The 20,007-nt window shown below is 37.8% G+C and overlaps 1 protein-coding gene across 3 annotated transcripts in view; it reads right to left on the bottom strand.

Moving 5' to 3' along the window:
* Nucleotides 1–980: 980 nt before the first annotated feature.
* Nucleotides 981–20,007, bottom strand: part of LOC144504393 (apoptosis-stimulating of p53 protein 2-like) — a 74,571-nt gene continuing 55,544 nt past the window's right edge. For all 3 annotated transcript variants that reach the window (XM_078229642.1, XM_078229644.1, XM_078229643.1), the window contains 7 exons: nt 18,214–18,649; nt 15,733–16,550; nt 13,747–13,884; nt 12,642–12,775; nt 9,418–9,584; nt 7,849–8,048; nt 981–6,975 (listed from right to left, as the gene is read on the bottom strand). In XM_078229642.1, coding sequence (XP_078085768.1) covers nt 6,934–6,975; nt 7,849–8,048; nt 9,418–9,584; nt 12,642–12,775; nt 13,747–13,884; nt 15,733–16,550; nt 18,214–18,649 — 1,935 coding nt within the window. In that variant the 3' untranslated portion in view covers nt 981–6,933. The remainder of the gene's footprint in view (nt 6,976–7,848; nt 8,049–9,417; nt 9,585–12,641; nt 12,776–13,746; nt 13,885–15,732; nt 16,551–18,213; nt 18,650–20,007) is intronic.

Below are 20,007 nucleotides of genomic sequence, written 5' to 3'. Positions count from 1 at the left end.
CCAGTATTTGAAGCCAGAACAAGAGCTAACAAATCTATAATTTCATAAGATGCCACCATTGCCACAGCTGTACATTGTTACTATTCTCTCAACTCACTTAGAGCTTCCTGAAGGAGAAATTCATTTCAGGGATATTGCAAAGAAATTCAAGATTAAAAACTGCAAAGCTGCATATAAAAAGCAACAACCACTCTAAACCCTCATTTCCTATTATGTGTTTATAATCATAAATCCATTCAAAATATGTCCCATGGTTAAATTCTGTCTATTTGCCAATGCACAACTGAAAACAGATCAATTCACCATTGTAACATTTCTCAGCATCTGTTGTAATCACCTTCACCCTATGTTATCTGATGTGTTGGTCAGCAACAGTTCAATATGAACTGCAATCATACTACCTTACGAAGCAACTAGCATTTAACAAACTGGTTTTGGAATTTAATGTTCAAAAGATTCGACCTCCATCCACACATATGCAATATTACTTGTGAATGCAGTCAATCCTGAAAAGGTCACCATAATGACAGCAACATGTTATTGAGCCTGGTGCTCACTACGTGTGATGTGTAAAAGAAAAGGGACACGAAACCTCAATCCCAGCTTCATAAAAGTTCACTAGGGGGCAAAACAAACAATTCTTCAACTCTGTAGTCTTTTACAAGCTTATTTCTGTTTCATGATACACATACAAGCAGTGATGGTCCAGAAAATACCCACTCGCCCATTCAGCCTGTTCCATTATATGCGAATACTATTTAAGCAATAACTGAGGATGGTAAGGCACAATGTAAAATTGTGCAAATTCTGTTTGACAATTACCCGAGAAGGCAGGCAGATTTTCTTGGTTGCACTGTGTGTTACGTGAGGTGTAACAAAGACTTTATCTTAGAATTTTTAAACACAACTGGTTGTATTAAATAGTTCATCAGTCCAACTTGAAAAGGGAAATAAAAACACATTTTGTATTCATTGCTGGGGTTTAAAGACTTTAATACCAGATAACTAAAGTTGTACAATTCAGTAAAATGGTTAGTAATGGATACAGAATTGTAACTTGACGTTACTAGCTTTCTTTTAAACCCTCACTGACTACTATGAGGTATTTTAAAACTTTTTATAACAGAAACACAAAAATACAAATAAATACACATGGTAAAAGATGCCAGTTTCTGTGAGATACACACATTTACATCAATGGTGTTTAAAAGTGTTATGTGACACTGTTGCCTGTAATCAAGGAGCAATTCTATTGATGGGAAACATTTGCAAATTACAGATTTTCCAATTACAGAATACAAACAGACAAGAGAACTGCTAACATATATTGTCATAAAGTCATCACTAACCCATATGCAAGCACCCCATTTACCCAATGGAGTCTGTAATTTTGTTTAAAAGGAGAAAATAATTAGTTAAAAGTTACCCAGACTGGTTTTCTTTGAAAGTAACCATGTTTCTCTCTACATAAATCTAAACTCCTTCTGGAGTTCAGAGTCTTGTTAGTAGAGAGTCACGGAGGTGTAGTCAAGCTACTTTTTCTTTGCTGAAGAGCCATCATTAAGGGTAAAGAATAAGCTTAATTTTAATATTCTGTGGGAATGTGGGAGAAGACTAGAGGACAGAAAGATCTTTCATGGAATCAAAAGTCTTTGTCTCAAACTCATTTTGGGTGTTTTCTATAGGTTTCTATTTCAACAACCATCAAACTCTTCAAATGTACAAGTATTTCTTACAGCATATAATAAATTCAAAAACTCAACAAGCTGAAACCAGATGCACCTTTTTTTGTCATCATACTAAGTCTTGCTTCAACCTGTTAAGTTCAGGGATGTCAAGCACAAAAAAGGCAACGACTCGACTTTGAAAACACCATACCACCTTCTCCTTTAAAATAAAATTAGCAAGATGTAGTGACAGTAACAATCATAAAGAAGCACCACCTACCATAACTTATACGAGTTGAAGCGGTCAGTTTACACATACAAGGTGGTTTGGTGCCTCAAGTACTGCACACCTTTGCACAAATGAAACAGCTAAAGAAAATTACTACACTACGCCGGAGTATATTTTAACCAACCAACATGGAAATAAATTCAGCCTTCAAAATATACAGCCCCTTTTCAATTCACACACGTGTAAAAATAAATTCTTCTGTACATTTCTACTAAACATTATAAAATGAAGTTAGAGAAGTGTACAAAACCAAACTTTCAACTCACTATTTTCATGGAATACACTATAAAGATTATTCTGCTATTCTTAATTTCGGTGCTGAAATCTTCCTATCGTCCGTCAATATTTAAATGGATATAAAAATATGTTGATAGCCAAACATGATTTCAAGTTGCAAAACAAATGTGTACTGTATGAAAAATCGTAGAAGTTCTAATGTACCTCAAAACAGTGGCCATAGAATTACATGGTAGAATGAGTTATAATCAGGCTTTGGTAGTGGTCATTGGTCAAGAACAACCCATCAACACTTTTTAAAAACAAATCCACAAACTAAAATATCTTCAGTAAATCTTCAAAATGAATGCATTTTTGAGATAAATTTCAGTTTCAGACTTTACCACATGTATTCCTGTTCACCTCATCAGATTATCTTATTACAATACGGAACATTTAAAAATGCACAATTAGACAACAGGAACTTCAATTATATAAATGTGCTACTAGAACGGCATACTGTCAAACAGTGGTAAAAGATTGTGATGTGAAAATGGAAAACAAACCTATTTGTTTTTCCCTAAAAGAGCAAAATAATCCACTTCATAATAAAACTTATTCTATTAACTGAGTGCTAAAATTACTCTCTAGTTCTGGCCTCTTGAGTATCCCCTATTTTAATTGCTCCAATATTGAGCAATTCAGTTGCATATGCTCCAAGCTCTAGAATGTCTTCCTTATACCTGTCTCCTCACCTTACTTTGTTCCTTAAACCTTACCTCTGACTAGAGGTTTGTTTTGATTATCTGACTTAATGGCGTGGATCTTCCACAAGAGTGGCAATCATCATTGGATTGCCACTCCATGCAAGCTTTTCAATGCCTGGACAGTGCTCCGCATTTCTGGCTGGGTGTCCCAAGCCTGGTTTCTTCAGAAATGCAGAGCATAAAGTCCCACAAAGAAACCCATTGTCGCGTCAGCAGGGTGGTGGAGATAAGCCAGCCCCATTTTTACAGCACAAGCTGCTGTAAGGAAAGTCTGAATGTCCAGTGTGAAGGTTAGTAAAAGGGTGAGCGGATGAATTGAGTAAATGGGTAGGGTGGATAGGTGGGTGAAATGGTGAGGTGACAGGTGAGAAGGGGGTCAGTTCTGTAGTTATCCAGCAATTAAGAGTAGGACTTTTCTGCCTAATGTTTCCTGGGTAACTATCCAGGTAGTCAGAACTGTCCAAAGTCTTGGACTCTAATTCAGAATCAGGGTGGTGGGGGGGGGGTGATGTGTGGAGAAAGCGTCCCAGGGAGAAGAATTCCCCATCAGAACTTGAAACTTCCTGGGCAAATCCCACACAGGTCAGCATGTCGGAACTTATGCATTTTGGTGATCCTGAGATCAGAAGATCAAGGCTGATATCTCAAACGTGGCCCAATGTCATATCTTGTTTGATAATGCTCCCAACAAGCACTTTGGGACATTTTATCATGTTAAAGGCACTATAGAAGTTGTTGTTACAGCTGATCATTATCAGTACAAGAGACTGTTTTTTAGGGAACAGGAAATGGGTGCAAAGCAAGTGCTGCACATGCTATTTATAAGGTTGGCAAAGTCCAAACAAAAATTCCTGCGTTAATTTTAAACATTAAAGGGTAGATATTGGGATGAGTTATTCCCATCTCGGTCTAAAAAGGGCACAAGGCAAATCAATTTTGCCCATGTCCAATCTGTGCTGGCATTGGTGCCACTCTAGGTATCCCTACACCCCTCAAAAACATGTTAATGTAGGGACCTAATGTGCATAGAAGGACCGCTTTTCAAAATTAGTTCTTAATGAATGAGCAGATAGTGGGTGTAACCTGCTCAGGATTCTGCAGGTAGCCAACTAAATGTAAGCAAGTTTGAGAAAAATTAAATAAAATTCTTCCTGGGGAGCTGTGAGGAGCTGGGGAGCTTTCCCCAACTGCACAGGCTGTGTTAGCACCATCACATGCATTCTATTGATTGCTCCCTTCGTTCTTCCCAGGTCGTACCACAGTCACTTCAAGCAAGGGAGGCAACAATATTTTGCTCCATCAAGTGAGTTCCTGCAAAGGTGCAACCAGCACCAGCAGCTCACACAGTCATTCAGCTGAGGCCCAAGAGCCAATTCTTTTCAATCCTTGGACTACCTCCACAAATGGGCCCAGATTAATTTCCACCCCAAAGATTACAGCTGTGAAATAATATATTTAACAAATGTCAGCCACCACTTATTCATAATCTGCACTCAAATTCTCAACAGTAGTTTGATAGCTGCCAACCTAAACGATCAATATATTTCATGACTGTTCAGTCCAGGAAAAACAATCCTTGCAGACAGCTACTTCCAAACCAGCATCTTTCAGCCGGAGAAGACAATCAGAGTGGAAACACTGAGATCAACAGATTCAAATCTTGGAATTGCTTTAAAAAAAAATAAACATTAAAAGTGGACAGGTACAAAAAAAATTATATGGCTGATGAATACATTGGAATTCAAAGGGGTTGAAGTTATGCTGCAGTGCATAAGGTTCTGGTTAGACTGAATCTCAAGTAGAGCATTCATTCCTGGGCATCGCACCTCGGGAAAGGATTAAATTATGAGGACAGCTTGCACATTCTAAGCTTTATTCTCTTAAATGTATAGAACAATGACAATCAGATCAAGGTGTTTAAAATGATTAAACAACTCGATAAACAGAAACTTTTGCAGGGGAAGCCTAGAACAAACCACATAATCTTAACATTAGAGTTACACTGTTCAGGGGTGGTGCAGGAAGCACTCCTTCACAGAGTTGTGGAAATCTGCAACTTTCTCTCCCTCAAAAAGCGGACAAGACTAGGTCAGTTGAACATTTTGAGACGGAGATTTCTAGATTTTTTTAATAGGTAAAAGATATGACGGGATATAGAACCAAAGTGAGTACGTGGGAGTTGAGATACAAATCAACCATGGACTAACTGAATGACATGTACACTAATAGGCTTGAGAGGATGAAAGCAAACTCCTGTTCCTATGTAAACTACATAAAGGTTTAAATATTTGAGGTATTTTGTTTTACCATTCATTTTTCCACATATTGTACCTGGCAGTAGAATTTCTGTAAATAAATGCTATTTTTCTACTTTTCTCACACGTTCTTATCAAGACAGTACTTCACCGTTGAACTTTGAAATGGAAATTACAAAATTTCACTTAATTTTTAATGGTGCAAGAAAAATCTGTAGCTTTTATTCTCCCACAGCTGACAGCATTCAACCAACATGGTTCGAAACTGGAAAGTTATACCTGAACAATTTCACTTCTTACCTATCATTAAGCAAGGAAGGTGGAAAATGATAAACTAATCAATGTGTGAGGATTTTATATCAAACACAAGTTTGAGTCAATTTCTAACTCAAATCACAAACAAATTTTGTGGATACAATGTTCAATAAGTCTTACCAGAAAGAGAGTTAAAGAGCTAACAACCCAGACTCTGAAAATGGGTAAACAAAAACATTTAAACCACAAAGGCATGATCATTTTCTTAAAACTTTTCATAGGTTATGGGAGAAATTAAACGCTCAATATCAAAATGAAAACTGTTAAATGTTTAGGAATAATTCTTAAATGTATTAATACACAAAATGCTTTAGTTTTACATTGTGCTAAGTAGGCAGCTAAATATTTTTCAGTGACAAAAAGGAAAACTGAAGTAAAATGGATGGAAAACTATATGATTGATTACAACATAAATACTTTAGACTGCAAATTACTACAAAGCATTTTTTTTAAAAAAAAACTACATTTCATTTTGACCCTTCCAACAACTCATTGGGGTTCCTGAAAAATTGAAAATACTACTAGCTGTGCTTATTGTAGTTAAATACAAATGAATATGTATAAATCAAATAGGAAATGAAATTTTTCATTAAAGGAAGCAGGTTTAATAAGAGTGTGTGACACAAACAGGTTTAAGAAAGAAATTGTAATGTGATCCTCAAAAATACTGCTATGTTTAGCCTGTGTCAGATCAAGTTATTGAAAGTGTTAAAAAATAAGCAGTGACATAGTTTAAACAATACTAAACTTTCAAAATGTTGGATTCATGTTTTGGAATGTTACATTATGCTGAAAAGAAAGATGCCCAGATGAAAATTATTGTTGTTTGGTTACAAACTAAGCCAAGGGCATTAGTGCTTCAACTTTCTGTAGTCCGATATGGAACTATTAAAGCATTATCTGCTGACTGGGCATCTAATTTCAGTCACTTCAAAAGATTCATCATAAAACTGAGCTGGTTTCATTATTCATACCATCAAATGGCCTAACAGTTCCTGGGTTTAGTTTAGCACCCTTCCAAAGATAACAATTGCAATATAAATACTGTGCTTGAATAAAAGAGTGGTAGAGGGGAAACAAAAGAAGCCAGTTGATTTTCTTCCCCAAATCATCTGTGCTTTTATCCACTTTAAGGCCCTTAAATGTCCTAAATCTACATCAATGTCCTTTAAAATACACTAAAACAAACAGTCCATTGTCAAAAAACCTTCAGTTCACCATTTATATTAGGTGATCATTAACACTGAACAACAAAAATCGTTCACTTCATTACAGAAGCATTGTGTCCATTGAATTTTCCTTCATTTAGGTCTGAAGACCACCATTTTATTACAGACATTCTGTTGGATTTGAATTGGTACAGCTACCTTTAAAAATGTATAAAGGTTTATAGTCTTTATCTGTAGTGTTTTCACACAAGTACTTTATGCCAGGCTTCGTTGTCTTGGTTTAATCCTTGGATATAGCTGTAAAAGAAAGAGCAAATTGTGAGTTTACAATTGCAGATGTATACCATAATTTAGTCATAGAAAGTCATAGAAACCCTACAGTGCAGAAGGAGACCATTCAGCCCATCGAGTCTGCACCGACCACAATCCCACCCAGGCCCTACCCCCACATATTTACCCGCTAATCCCTCTAACCTACGCATTTCAGGACTCTAAGGGGCAATTTTTAACCTGGCCAATCAACCTAACCCACACATCTTTGGACTGTGGGAGGAAACCGGAGCACCCGGAGGAAACCCACGCAGACACGAGGAGAATGTGCAAACTCCACACAGACAGTGACCCAAGCCAGGAATCGAACCCAGGTCCCTGGAGCTGTGAAGCAGCAATGCTAATCACTGTACTTCCGTGCTGCCTAATTTAAGGGTTTATTTTCAGAAAGTTCTCCTAATTGAATACTGCCAAAGTGCTGATGAGCTACATAAACCAGTTTCAGCTCCAGAGCAGCATTGGAACTGCCACTGCTGGCCCATAACCCGGGTCAATTTGGAGGCTCATGGAACAATGGTCAGGAAGTGCCATTGGTTTCAAGAAGGGCACAGAAAGAAAACTATAGGAAGAAGTACATTTACATGCTTCATTTCAATGACAATATGTTTTGGTACATCTTCCAGTAGTAGGTCACCCACAGATAATTAATGCCCAAATGCAGCGGGGGGAAGGGGGCTCATTTGCTCAGAAAATAAAAATAGGGAGCAATTGCATGTTCTATATATTAGGCTTTTTTAAATAGAAACCACTGATATCCACAGTTGCCTTTTTAGTTCTCATACACAACACCACAGTAAATTAGCAATATTACAAAATACAACATTCTTGCAAAAAACCTACCCCAAGTAAGTTGCGTGGCACATATCCTTCTCCATCATTTAGCCGTGCCCACCACCACTCAATCTCAGCCTCATCTTCTCGTCGGATGACTGACATACAATCACCTTCCTTAAAAGATAACTCATCTTCAGTCTGAGATTCATAATCCCACAGGGCATATACTACCCCTCTGTTCATTATACCCATTTTCTCTTGCACACCTGAAAGAAGCAAGCATCCATTTCAGTAATTTTCCTTCCATACCAGAAATTACTCCAAGCCAACTTGTAAGATTCATTTGACCAGAAACACTCCATAGGTTTATGGTGCAAGGATCATAACTGGATACCCTCGGGAAGAACAGTTAACAGATTAAGTCCACATTCAAACACTTTTGCTGAATTATTGCAATTGAACAATGAGACTTCCAAAATGCAGACAGCCAACATATTGTTAACCAGACAAAATCAGAACACACTATCTACTTTTAGTGTTATGGGAAAGGCAAGGGCCCCTGTTTTTGGCACTCTGTGCAGCTTGCAGGAAAGTTCATGCTACTTCCAGTTCCACATTTATTGTGCTGCAACACACACCACCATCTGTGGTTCATAAATGCAGCTGCCCACAGAAATCTGCAGATTAGACCTGGTAAGAGCAGGTCTGAACTTTGTTGATTTGTAAGGTAACCATTGGAGAGGTCCCTCTGGATCTTGTCCCAGGACACCATTGGGAGAGGTCAAAGTGCCCTTTGGGTGAGATAAGGCACTCTTTGGGAGAAGTAAACCCTTTGGGATTGTTAAAGGTAGTCATTTTGCATAAACTCTCGGAGCTCTCACAACTGTCAAGGTATAATTTTGCTGGGATCTATATTTAAAAGAATATGGAGTCAGAAAAATGAAATGTTTTAGAGCCAATGGAGGGTGTGGGATGCTTATAAAATCAAAGACTGAGAAAGACGGTTGTGGCAGATACAAGATATAAAGAGGAAAGTGATATTTGTAAATAGGATAAGGATTCTGTACTCAATATTTTGGGTTAGAAAGTTTGCATCAAAAATTTGGATGGAATTGGAGATTGTGAAGAATGGAGCTTGTGAAACCAGTGGAGTAATTCTAAAGGCAACTAAACCATGGAGAGCGAAGAGTGAAACAAGGATAAAGGCAGACAATATTAGAGGTAGAAATAAGCAATTTTATTGATGGATAAGACATGTACTGAGTAGAACAAGCCACCAATATGGTTACACATCATCTGATTCAGCCTCACACTGTGTAGTGATTACAAGAGATATGGGTACCTTAGGAGATTGCACAGGCACCCCTTTTTGAGACTGTACTCACTTTTCTAAAGCACAGCAGACCTTCAATTACTTTGGTAATGAAAGCAAAGTGAAACTGGCACATTTTTACTGCTTATCAAAGTTTAAGTCATACATAATCTTTGGTTTTCACTTTTCAATCTGTATGAATACAAAATGCCAAGAAGCACCTCACCAAGTATTATTTATATAAACATAAGAACAGCATTTCAGGACATTGATATTTTAATGCCACGCACAAGTAATACTGTACCAAACACCATAGTACTCACCATAGAGAAATTGCGAACACTGAATGTAGCCCTCCTCCATCTCCTCGCATTTATCAGCAGCAGTCTGCAGGTCGCTGTAGGTTGTTGCAAACACTGCTGCCCCAGATTCAACTAGGAACTTGCAAACTTGCACATTATTACAGGAGGCTGCACAATGCAAAGGAGTCCTACAAAAGGAATACAAAAGCGAGCGATATTTAGCAAATAGAAAAGTTTTAAAGACTCACTTTTCTTCACAGGCTTTTGCTCCATGAGAGAGAGTATTGAGAGAAGATATTTCACACTTTCAGTTATATTTATGATGACTATCAGGTGACACACATCCAATTACTCCTGATCTTCGAATCATAGAATTATACAGCACAGAGAGCCTATTGTGCCTGCACTGGCTCTTTAGTGCTATCCATTAATCCCAGTCTCCTGCTTTCCCCCCATGGTCCTGTAAAAACATTTTCCCGTTGTGTACTTCTCATTTAGTTTTGAATGCTACTATTGAATATACTTTCACCACACTGCAATGGATTCCAGATCATGGCTCACTTTGCAATAATACGTTTTCTCATGTCACCTTTGAATATTTTGCCAACTGCACCAAAGCCACTCATGATTTTGAACCTATCAATCAAATCTCCTCCTGACCTTCTCTGTTCTCGGGAAAACAATCTCAATTTCTCCAGTCTCTCCACTTGAGTATTGTGGTCTCTGAAAACTTTGAAATTAGACTCTGTATACTCTAGACCAGGTCTTTTAAACGATATCAAAAAGAACAGTGATCATAATACTGACTCCTTGGAAACAATATTTTGTACTTCCCTCCAGTATGAAAGACATCAGTACACCACTAACTAATGTTTTGTCCCTTAGTAAATTTTATAGCGTGATGCTTTAATCCCAGGGTTTAATTTGCTAGCAAATTTATTATATGGTACTTAAATCCACATGCACCATGTGAACCACACTATTCATAGAAACCCTACTGTGCAGAAGGAGGCCCGTCCCATCCCATCACCCTAATGGATTTACCGTGGCCAGTCCACCTAATCTACACATCTTTGGCCTGTGGGAGGAAACCCACGCAGACACAGGGAGAACATGCAAACTCCACACAGACAGTCGCTCAAGTCTGGAATCTAACCCAGGTCCCTGGCATTATGGGGCAACAGTGCAAACCACTCCTCTAATCAACCTCTCTGTTAATTCAAGAAACTCATTAAAGATAAATTGCCTTTTATAAAGCTGCGCTGGCTTTCATTTATAACCCATACTTTTCCAAATGCCAATTAATTTTGTCTTTGATTGTCTCTGAAAGTCTCCCTGCCACCGATGTTAGGCTGAATGGCATGTAATTGCTGAGTTTTTCCCATCTTTGAACAGGGATGTAACATTTGCAATCCTCTACTCCTTTGGCACCATACTCATATCCAAACAGAACTGAAAAATTGCGACTACAGCTCTCCTGCAATTTCCACCCTTGCATTCTTCAGCAACCTAGGCTGGATCCTAGCCAGACTTTTCTACTTTGAGGACTATCAATTTTTAAAGTACCTTTATTTTTATCTGATACAGTATTACAACTGTCTCCTCCTTTATTGTTCACTGATAGCATCCCCTTCTCTAATGAAGATAAATGCAAAGTATTCATTTAGTATGTCAGCTATGCCTTCTGCCTCCACAAATGACTCCTCTTAGATTCGCAATTGCCCCACCCTTCCTGCGAATGACATTTTACTATTTACACATTTTGAGACACCTTTGGGTTCCCTTTTTTGTTAGCCACTAATCTGTATAAAAAGCTTTGCCCCTTTTATTCTCCTTTTTGGATATCCTCTCCACTTCCTACATTTGCCTTGTTAGAATCTCCTGAGTTCCTTATAGTGAGTAATACAAGAGCAGCTGAGGGATAGGCAATCCCTTAAACCCAATCACAAGTTAAGACTCATTCCGTCAGATTAACTAAAGTTTTGCTAGATAAGAAAATGAGATTTTTTATTTGAGCTTAATTTGGATATTCGGCTGGTCAATAATTTTAATATATGTTTTAGGCCATATTAGCTATCTTTCGTCAGTACAAGGACATTATGAAAAGTTAAAATAAACCATGGAAACGTGAAACTAAGTGATTTAGCAACTAACAGTGGAATATTGCACTTCAAAACAAAGGGTAACAAATTTCTAGCCTTGTGAAATTTGCACAACTCCATTTCAAGAGCAAACATGCCCGAGTTAGCTGGACTACCAGTTGGACTTGTGTGTGATGGAAGGGCACTCATCCCTGCAAAGGACAAAATGGCAAGAACATTGGAACTACTTGTGAAATAGCTGAATCATAGGTATTCCCTCAAGACAAAATAAACAAAAGGCACTGAAATAAAAGTTTCAAGATTAGGAATTTTCATTTTTTTTCCTGAATGAAATTCAAAACAGTTAAAAAATGTGGAGTATTTTAAAATATACTGAAGATAAGGTGGCTTTAAGTGCAGTAGTCAGATGACATTTGAGTATTAAAGACTTGTTTAATTTTTTCATTTATGACAAATGTGCATAAATAGGAACAAATTCAAAAATAATCATGGAATCAAGAACAAGTTTTGAATCCCTCAGCAAAATAAATAATGAATATTAGTGTTTGGCCTCCAACCCACCAATCTGAATTTTATTATGGAGAATTGTTCAACGCTAGAAAGGAAGAAACAGAGTTTTTGCTAACGTTACACTTTTTCCACCGCTAAAATGTTAACGGTATGTAATGATATTGAATTATTGCTTATGCATGTTTTTACGAAGAAACAAAATCGGGAAATAACTATTAACACTCGAGGAGAAAATAAAAAAGAAATGCAATGTTTTAGTTCAGTAAAACTGGCCAATCTCATCTGTGTAATATTTATAATGGTAAATTTACAATTGCAACCATAAATGAATAAGATGCGTGTTAGGGTGACTGAAAGAAGATTTAAATCACATGCAGCACCAAAACAACCATTTGGCCAAGTGCACATTTCATTAACCATATTCTGCTAGATTTTCTTGGAACATTGCCAATTGCTTAATACAATTATGTTAAGGTGTCTTGAGTAGAGTGCAAAAAAAAACAAATTTAATGCCTCCAACAACAGTGAAAGACAACGCAACTCTGATTTTGTACAAGAGTTGACAGTACCATATTTGGAATTAAATAACAAAGTGACTTAACAAGCTTTAACCATATTTATTTTACAACTTACCATCCATCACTATCTGCTGCGTTAACATTCACTCCAAACTGTACTAAAAACTTCACAATTTCTGTGTGACCTGCACAGACAGCATTATGTAGGGCTGTAATTCCTTCATCATTTGGTTGGCTAGGATCGTCCACCTTTACAAAGAAAATTACAAACAAAAATTGATTGATTTTTAAACCAAACACAAAAGCAAACTCACATGTTGTATATTAACTTAAAAACAAATCCCGTGTTCCCATATTATAAACAATTTCCAATATGGTTCAACTACAATCACGGAAATCTGCATTTTTTCAGATACAGCATTCTCGAAATAAATTGTAAAAAAATAAACTATTCAATAGTTAGGTAGTGTCATAACACTTGCCAGCTGAGCTCTTTATCTTAGGATACTATTGAATTCAGCAGCTAATTCACATTAGAAAACCAATTCTGAAATGAGCATTTAGTCCTGGTTTGCTCCAAAAAATGAAAGCAATTATTTAACTTCTTTCTGGATTGGAGGGCCCACAGTACTCCTTGTCCTGTCAAGCAATCTGTTGTGGATATTCATGCAACCACATGGTAGCAAACCATCAAGCACAGAAGATAAACACTGGGTAGCATTGGGCTGGGTTTTTTCCGACCTTCTGGAGACAAACTGGTGAAGTCATAAAATGGTGAGGGAAGGCAGAGGTGCAGTATGTACCACCTCCCTGCAGCGGGGAAGTGAAGAATGGCTCTCCCCCAAAACAGGTCACCAACTATCTCCCCCTCAAACACGCCTGGCTGAAAAGGCAGCATCCTTCCATGGTATCACCTTCTTCTGGGTGCAGCTCCAGTAGTGACCACCACTACTAGTGGCACTGCTGAGCCATTGGTCCTCCAAAAGCTCCAATGACGACAAATAATTGCCTAACCCCAATAAAATACAACTGCGGATCTTATAAATGACTGAGGTAGGATTGCCCCCAGCTTTTCAGCCCGTGATCTCCACCTCAAGAATAAAATTCAGCCCATTTTCTTGGTTGCATTTCAACCTGTCCCCAGTAAAACCAGATATTGATGTAGGAAACAAAGATTTACATCTATTGTGTAGCAAGTCACACTGAAGGTACGAACATACCTCATAAATGATGCGCTGGACTAAATCAAATTCACCTTCCAAAGAAGAATCAAGTAACAGTGCCACAGGATTGAACTTCACCCTCATTCCATGACCTATACGTTCCGAGCCAAGCTTTTTCAGATTTGTTCTCTTTCCCTAAAACCAATAAAAATAAAATGAATATAGAGACATGAACTAAGCAATAGACTAGTACAGTACATAATTTTGATACTAGGCAAGATCAGATAGGTCAAACATGAGTCATTAGGGAGCTGACATGTTGACTCGTGATGCTTCCAATAATGATCACTGAATAGGCAAGTGTGGGAGGGGTGGGGATTTCAGGGTGAGCATATGATTGGGTTTGAATGTGACATTGCCATATAATGCTGTCACTCTACATCTTGGTTAACAAGTACAATAAATTAACACTTTTAAGTTGTAAAACATCCAAAGGTGCTTCACAGGCATGTTATAATACAAAATTTAACAATATGAATAACGGTATATAGCAGAGATTGGTCAGTGCCCCTGAAATTATATTCTAGCAATGACTCAAAGTCTTCAGCAGAGGTGGTGATTGTGATCAAAACAACCCAAGAAAGTTATCAATACACCCACATGCCTCTGAAAATCTTCAATTGGTTGGAAAAGCAGTGGAGTTTGGATCAGTTATGATTCTTTTTTTGTTAGTGTTTTGCAAGGACAAGGGCAGCAGATGCTTGGGGACATCACCACCATGGGCAAACAGCAACACTCCCATCCCGTTAAAGAATAAACAAAATAAAAATGGTTCCGAGGAGCGGGGGGGGGGAATTATGTACAATGTATATTTTCAAATTTATAAAATTATCACTTTTTTACAGCATGCTTTTGGTAGGAGACAAGTACTAGTGTCAAAAAACGTGAAAATAATGTACAGGTCCTATACCATAACTTTCCAAACACAAAATACTAAATAATTCAAACAACAAAAAAATCAATTTATAATTTTTTGAGGCACTCAGTTCTCTAAGATGTGTTACTTTTTTGCTGCATGTTTACATAGAATGGTGGCTAGATTGAATAATTCATTATATACTATTTAATTCCATTTCCAATTTTCCAATCACCCTGTCAAATTTCATTACCTATTCATTATAGCAATAAGTGAGATTCCACTAGAGTTCCCCTACGTCGATCACACTTTAGCTCTTTTGGATGAAGGAGATAGTAGAGATATAAGTAACAACAATGAAAAAAAAAAATCAAGTGAACTCTAACTTGTTATGAAATGTGGGTCAAATAATAAAGGAGGAAATTTATTCCTCAATTTAAATGTCAACTGCTGTCCAAAAAACGGGTTGAAAAACTGTCAACCAATAATCTTGGAACACATCTCCATTAAAACGCTAGTGCGCTTCATTGATCTGATTAGAACAAAAGGAGTGGATAAGTTTCACTCCAGCTAGTATTTCAGATAAACCAACAAGGGAGGTTTGGTATATTGATATAAATTGTAGCCAGGGTAAAAAAGTGTAATTTCACTCAATAATATTTGTAATTCCAGAACCATTAATTCTCAAACTTCAGAAAAATAGATCATTAGGTAAAAAAGTTCTGCTCACTAATATATATGCATATAAATACGTTACATACACATACAAAAATATATGAAAGTAGAGCAATAGTCCTTAACTAGGGTCCAAATTAGTCCAAAATATACCCATTTTGATTCATTTTAAGAACATAAGAGTAGATCACATGGGCCGTCAAACCCGTCGTCATTCAATATCATCTCGAATGGTTAGGCAACATTGAGGAAATGGAGTAACATTTCTTGATGACTGGTGAGACTAGCTAATTTGGCTGGAAAATTAAGTAGGAAATAATGTAACTAAAGTATTTTTGTCAAACACAAATTCCATATCCATAAAAATAATTTGTGCCAACTCAAATCAAATCAATTGATGATTTCAAATTTCCAACATTCCAACAAAAACCTTAGCAGTATGTATTACTCACAGGTGGTAGGACAGTATGTCCAGTAATTTCAGGTGGACGCATGTTAAAGTTATCCTCGCCTATATTCTCATGTTCGCCAGCAACAGGATACGGAGGAGGTGGGTAAGGGGGATACTCTTCTGCTAATTCTTCTGGAGAGAGTGGGCTTTCCTGACTCTGTTGCTCCTCCACAGAAGGTAAAACAGGAGAAGTTGGTGTCTGCCCTTCCAAGACAGGAGCAGGACCACATGGAGGAGATGAAACAAGTTCTTCAGCACCTGGTGCCTCAGTTTCCTTCTTGGGAACTGGTTCCAGTTGATCTGGAGTGGCGTCTGTTGTAGCTGTAGTGTCTTCCTCCAGTTTAACACTGAGATCTGTGCCTTCATCTATAGCATTCTCTTCCGCAGATAAAAGAGTAGGTTGTTTTGGTTGATAGAATGGCATGGGACTAGCAGTCTCCATGGCAGCCAGTGTGGTGCGCTGGTATAGCAGCTTCTGAATATTGGGTCCATTTGGTCCCTCTGGTTCTGTAATAGAGCTACGTTTCTTCAGTGGCCTCGGAGCATTGGACAGTTTTTTCCTTAGTGCTTCCAAGTCAGCATCACTCTGATTTCGGTACGGATTGTACATAAAAGGCAGGAGCTTGGTGGGACTCAGTGGTCGTGGAATGCGTTCAGTCTCTGAGTGGTCTGCTGAAGATGCTGCATTATCAGTCTCAGTATCAGGACAGTCTGGTTTATCATGGCTCTTTGAATGCATACTATTAATTTCCTGATCGGTTGGGTGCTGACTGCCGATGTAATTCTGCGAGGATCCAGGAATTACTGGTTTGCCATACACTGCATTTAACAAAATAACGTGGAACTCAGATACAGATAAAATTTGAACATTTGTTTGAAATAATTTTTACTGAATGACTATTTAATTGTGAATTATCTATCATTTTCTATTTTCATACGGGAAATAAACGTACGGCTTAACTTCGCTAAAACAAACAGGGTTTATGCCAATCACCGGTTTCAATGCCCAGTGGCAATATTTTTCAGTGTAAATTAACACTACTACAGTAAACACTAAAGGATTGACCCCAACCAAACTGGATGTAATGGTAGAATCTGGGCTGAGAATGTTTGAAGATAACTCATCATTGTGCGAATTATGCCTGATGCATGCACCCGTCTCCCTTAGATAGCCGACCATCTGTACACAAACTGCAAAAATTCAATGGGTGTGTGGAAGCAATAACAAGAAAACTGGTACAAGGCAACTGCAACCAGGCAACATGTGCACTGGATAGTCTTTGGAAATTGTTGTTAAAAAGATGTCTGAGACAGAGGAATGTGGGATATTGAAAACTTAAAAAATAAAAGTGATAAGAAAATGAATTTGAACAATTGAGTGAATTACTGGCATCGAGTTGGAAGGGGATGAGGAAAAGTTCTGGTGACAAGGATGTGGGAAGCACAGAGACAGTTAGTCCTTCACTGAAACTGAATCTTTTTAGACTGATTAACAAGATAGAAATAGTGTGTATTGAAGAAAACCGGAATAATATGAAGCAATCTACACTGTGGAGTTTTATAACAGAATAAGATTATGTTCAATTCAAATCGGTTATTTAATGTTTCCGTTGCAGCAAATGGTTCAAAGCCCAACAAAAGAAAACACCCTGATATAATCAATTTTTCTGCCAGCCCTGGAAGGGGCTAATTTTAAGTTAAACTGTATTCATTTTGATTAAAGGTGCACATTTTGCACAGAATACTCTTAGTTTCAGAGTTCCTGAATCTTGAAAGTCTATCAAATTGATTATTTTATTGACTTCAGGGACTATGCGAAAAAGCCCTGTGGAAAATGAACTATGCAAGCTCTAATTTAACAAAATCATTTAACATCACTAGACTAAACTTTGTAGTTGCATTCTCTAGGAAAGACTTTCCTCATGATATATTTCCCAAAAGACTCATCAGAATACTAACACTGGCTCTGCAATATACTGTTGTGCATGAGGATGCTTCACTTCTTCCAAGACAGGTTACAAAAAAAAGAGCGCTTTAAAAAAAATACTTCCACAGAATATCTAATAATGACTGTGGTTTGTATTTTTGTAAAAGTGTAAGGTGTACAAAAGGCTGGGATCTTTGAAGTCTGTTAAATAGACCTGAGGCAGGGGGCCAAAGGGTGCAAGGTGGGTGGGCAAGGCTTGAAAAATTGTAGAGATAAGGTAAGGCAAGGCTGTGGAAGGATTAGAGATATTTTAAATTCAATGTACTGTGGGACAGGGAATCAACCTACATCAGTGAGAACAGGAATGAAACAGGACAGTTATTGGATTAGATCAAACTTGTAGTTTTGTGTGTCAAATTTATTAAGGATGGAGGATGAGACATCAATTGTGCCTTATAAAATACATTAGATTAGATTGGGATGATCAGACACCAATATACAAAAACTCAGTTCAAAACTGCGAACAGCTCTCAAGTTAAATTAGTGCTTTCTTACCGCTTGTGAATTGTGGCCGCGTCTGTACTCTGGTCAGGGCACTCTGAACTGCCTGCTGGAAGTTTTTGCCAGGCGCCTGTTGCTGTGTGTACATTGTGTAAATAGAGCTCGCAGCCACTGTCTCTGGTTTTTTCAGGGGTTGAGGTGGAGGCTCTTTAGATGGTTGTGGTGTGAAAGGTCGAACAGTAGCTGCAGGAGGTGCCTCTGGAGAAGGATGAAGTTGCACATTTGAAGTACAATGCTGCTGTCCTCCAGTTTGGGTTGGCTTCAGTTTATTGACTATGGTTCCTACAGTACCAGTTAATTTTTGTGGGCTGTATTCTGGCTTGTTCTCTCCTGCAGAAGCTAGACTGGACGGTCCAAAATAAGGTAAGGAAATCTGTTTGGGTTTGGAAGGGACAGGGGGTGGCACTTTAACCACATTCTTGTTACCAGTCTGAAAGGAGAAATTGAACATTTATTTTACTGAAAATAGAAGCTAAAACATTTTGACAAATGAGGGTCTGCATTATTTAATATTTCTATTGAAGTTTAAAATCTTGTTTTCAAAAACAAACCATTTTTCTCTTCAACAATTAGCCACAGCTTTGTGTCACAAAAATCATATCCCTGGCTACTGATTGCATCCCTCACCTGGCCATTTAACTTACGAGTCATGTTGAACCTTGCCTCATATCCTCCCAATGTAAAAACTATACAAGGTCATAAATCTCCATCTCTGCCTCATAGCTCAAATCCTCTACAGCTGGAACCCCTGCATATGTCTGTTTTGTTCCATCTTATTTCTGAAATCTCCACCAGCTCCATTTTCCATACTTGAACATTTTGCATCTCTGACACTCACCCTCCTCACTTCACCTCACTATTGGCAGCAAATCCTTCAGCTGCTGGGGGCTCTTCTCTGGCATCCTCTCCACATTAAGATCTCAAAACCCATCACTTTGAGCAAGTTTTTAATGATCTCCTTTATCTGTCTCTCACTGTCCCCTTTACGTATCCTTATCTTTGAAACATCTTACATGAAGGGCAACACATAAAATGCAAGTTGTCGCTGTAGTCGTTTTCAAGCTAAATGTCATGCATAAGCAATGGGAATAACAAAAGAAGGCTACTTATAAAATAACCAAGTTAAATACCCTTAGCATGACCAAGAAAAAAAAGTGATTTAGCAAACTGATTAATATTTTAAACTTCCATATAGTTATATTCATCACAACTGTTTAGTAAAAATATTTTTGTCATTGTTCAGTCTGAAATTTTTTATAAATTCATTTCAAATGCATGGTACAAAACAAGGACTGATTTTGAACTTAAATATATATGTTTTTGATTGCTAAAATAGCTCTTCAATATTGCAGTGAGAAAGTTATTGTATACTTAAGGAATTCATTAATTACACCCAGCATTGCTTTGCTGTGGATAGGTTTTAGACTTCAGGGAGGTTGCCACTGAATCTTAATCTAGTGAATTCCACCTAAACACAATTGCTAATTCTTACAAAAAACTAATTTGCTTTATGTAACACTCATTGGCTCATCAATAAACTTTCCCTTAGCTCCCACTCTGACTCAAAAAACATAAGAATTATCCGTCATAGTCGTAGTTCAGTACCAAAAGCACAGGTTGTCTCAAGAGGGCTGAATTTTCCTGAGGGCATCGGGAATCTGACATCAGGACAATGTGCAGATCCCAAGCCCAGGTGTGCTCAGTGAAGCAACTTAACATGAGGCAGCTTCCTAATTGGATGCCTCCATGGTTGCCATCCAATTAAAGACATTGGCTGGACCAAGAAAG

The sequence above is a fragment of the Mustelus asterias genome, chromosome 15 (assembly GCF_964213995.1).
Source record: "Mustelus asterias chromosome 15, sMusAst1.hap1.1, whole genome shotgun sequence".
NCBI lineage: Eukaryota > Metazoa > Chordata > Chondrichthyes > Carcharhiniformes > Triakidae > Mustelus > Mustelus asterias.
This window is presented reverse-complemented; position numbering and strand designations above follow the sequence as displayed.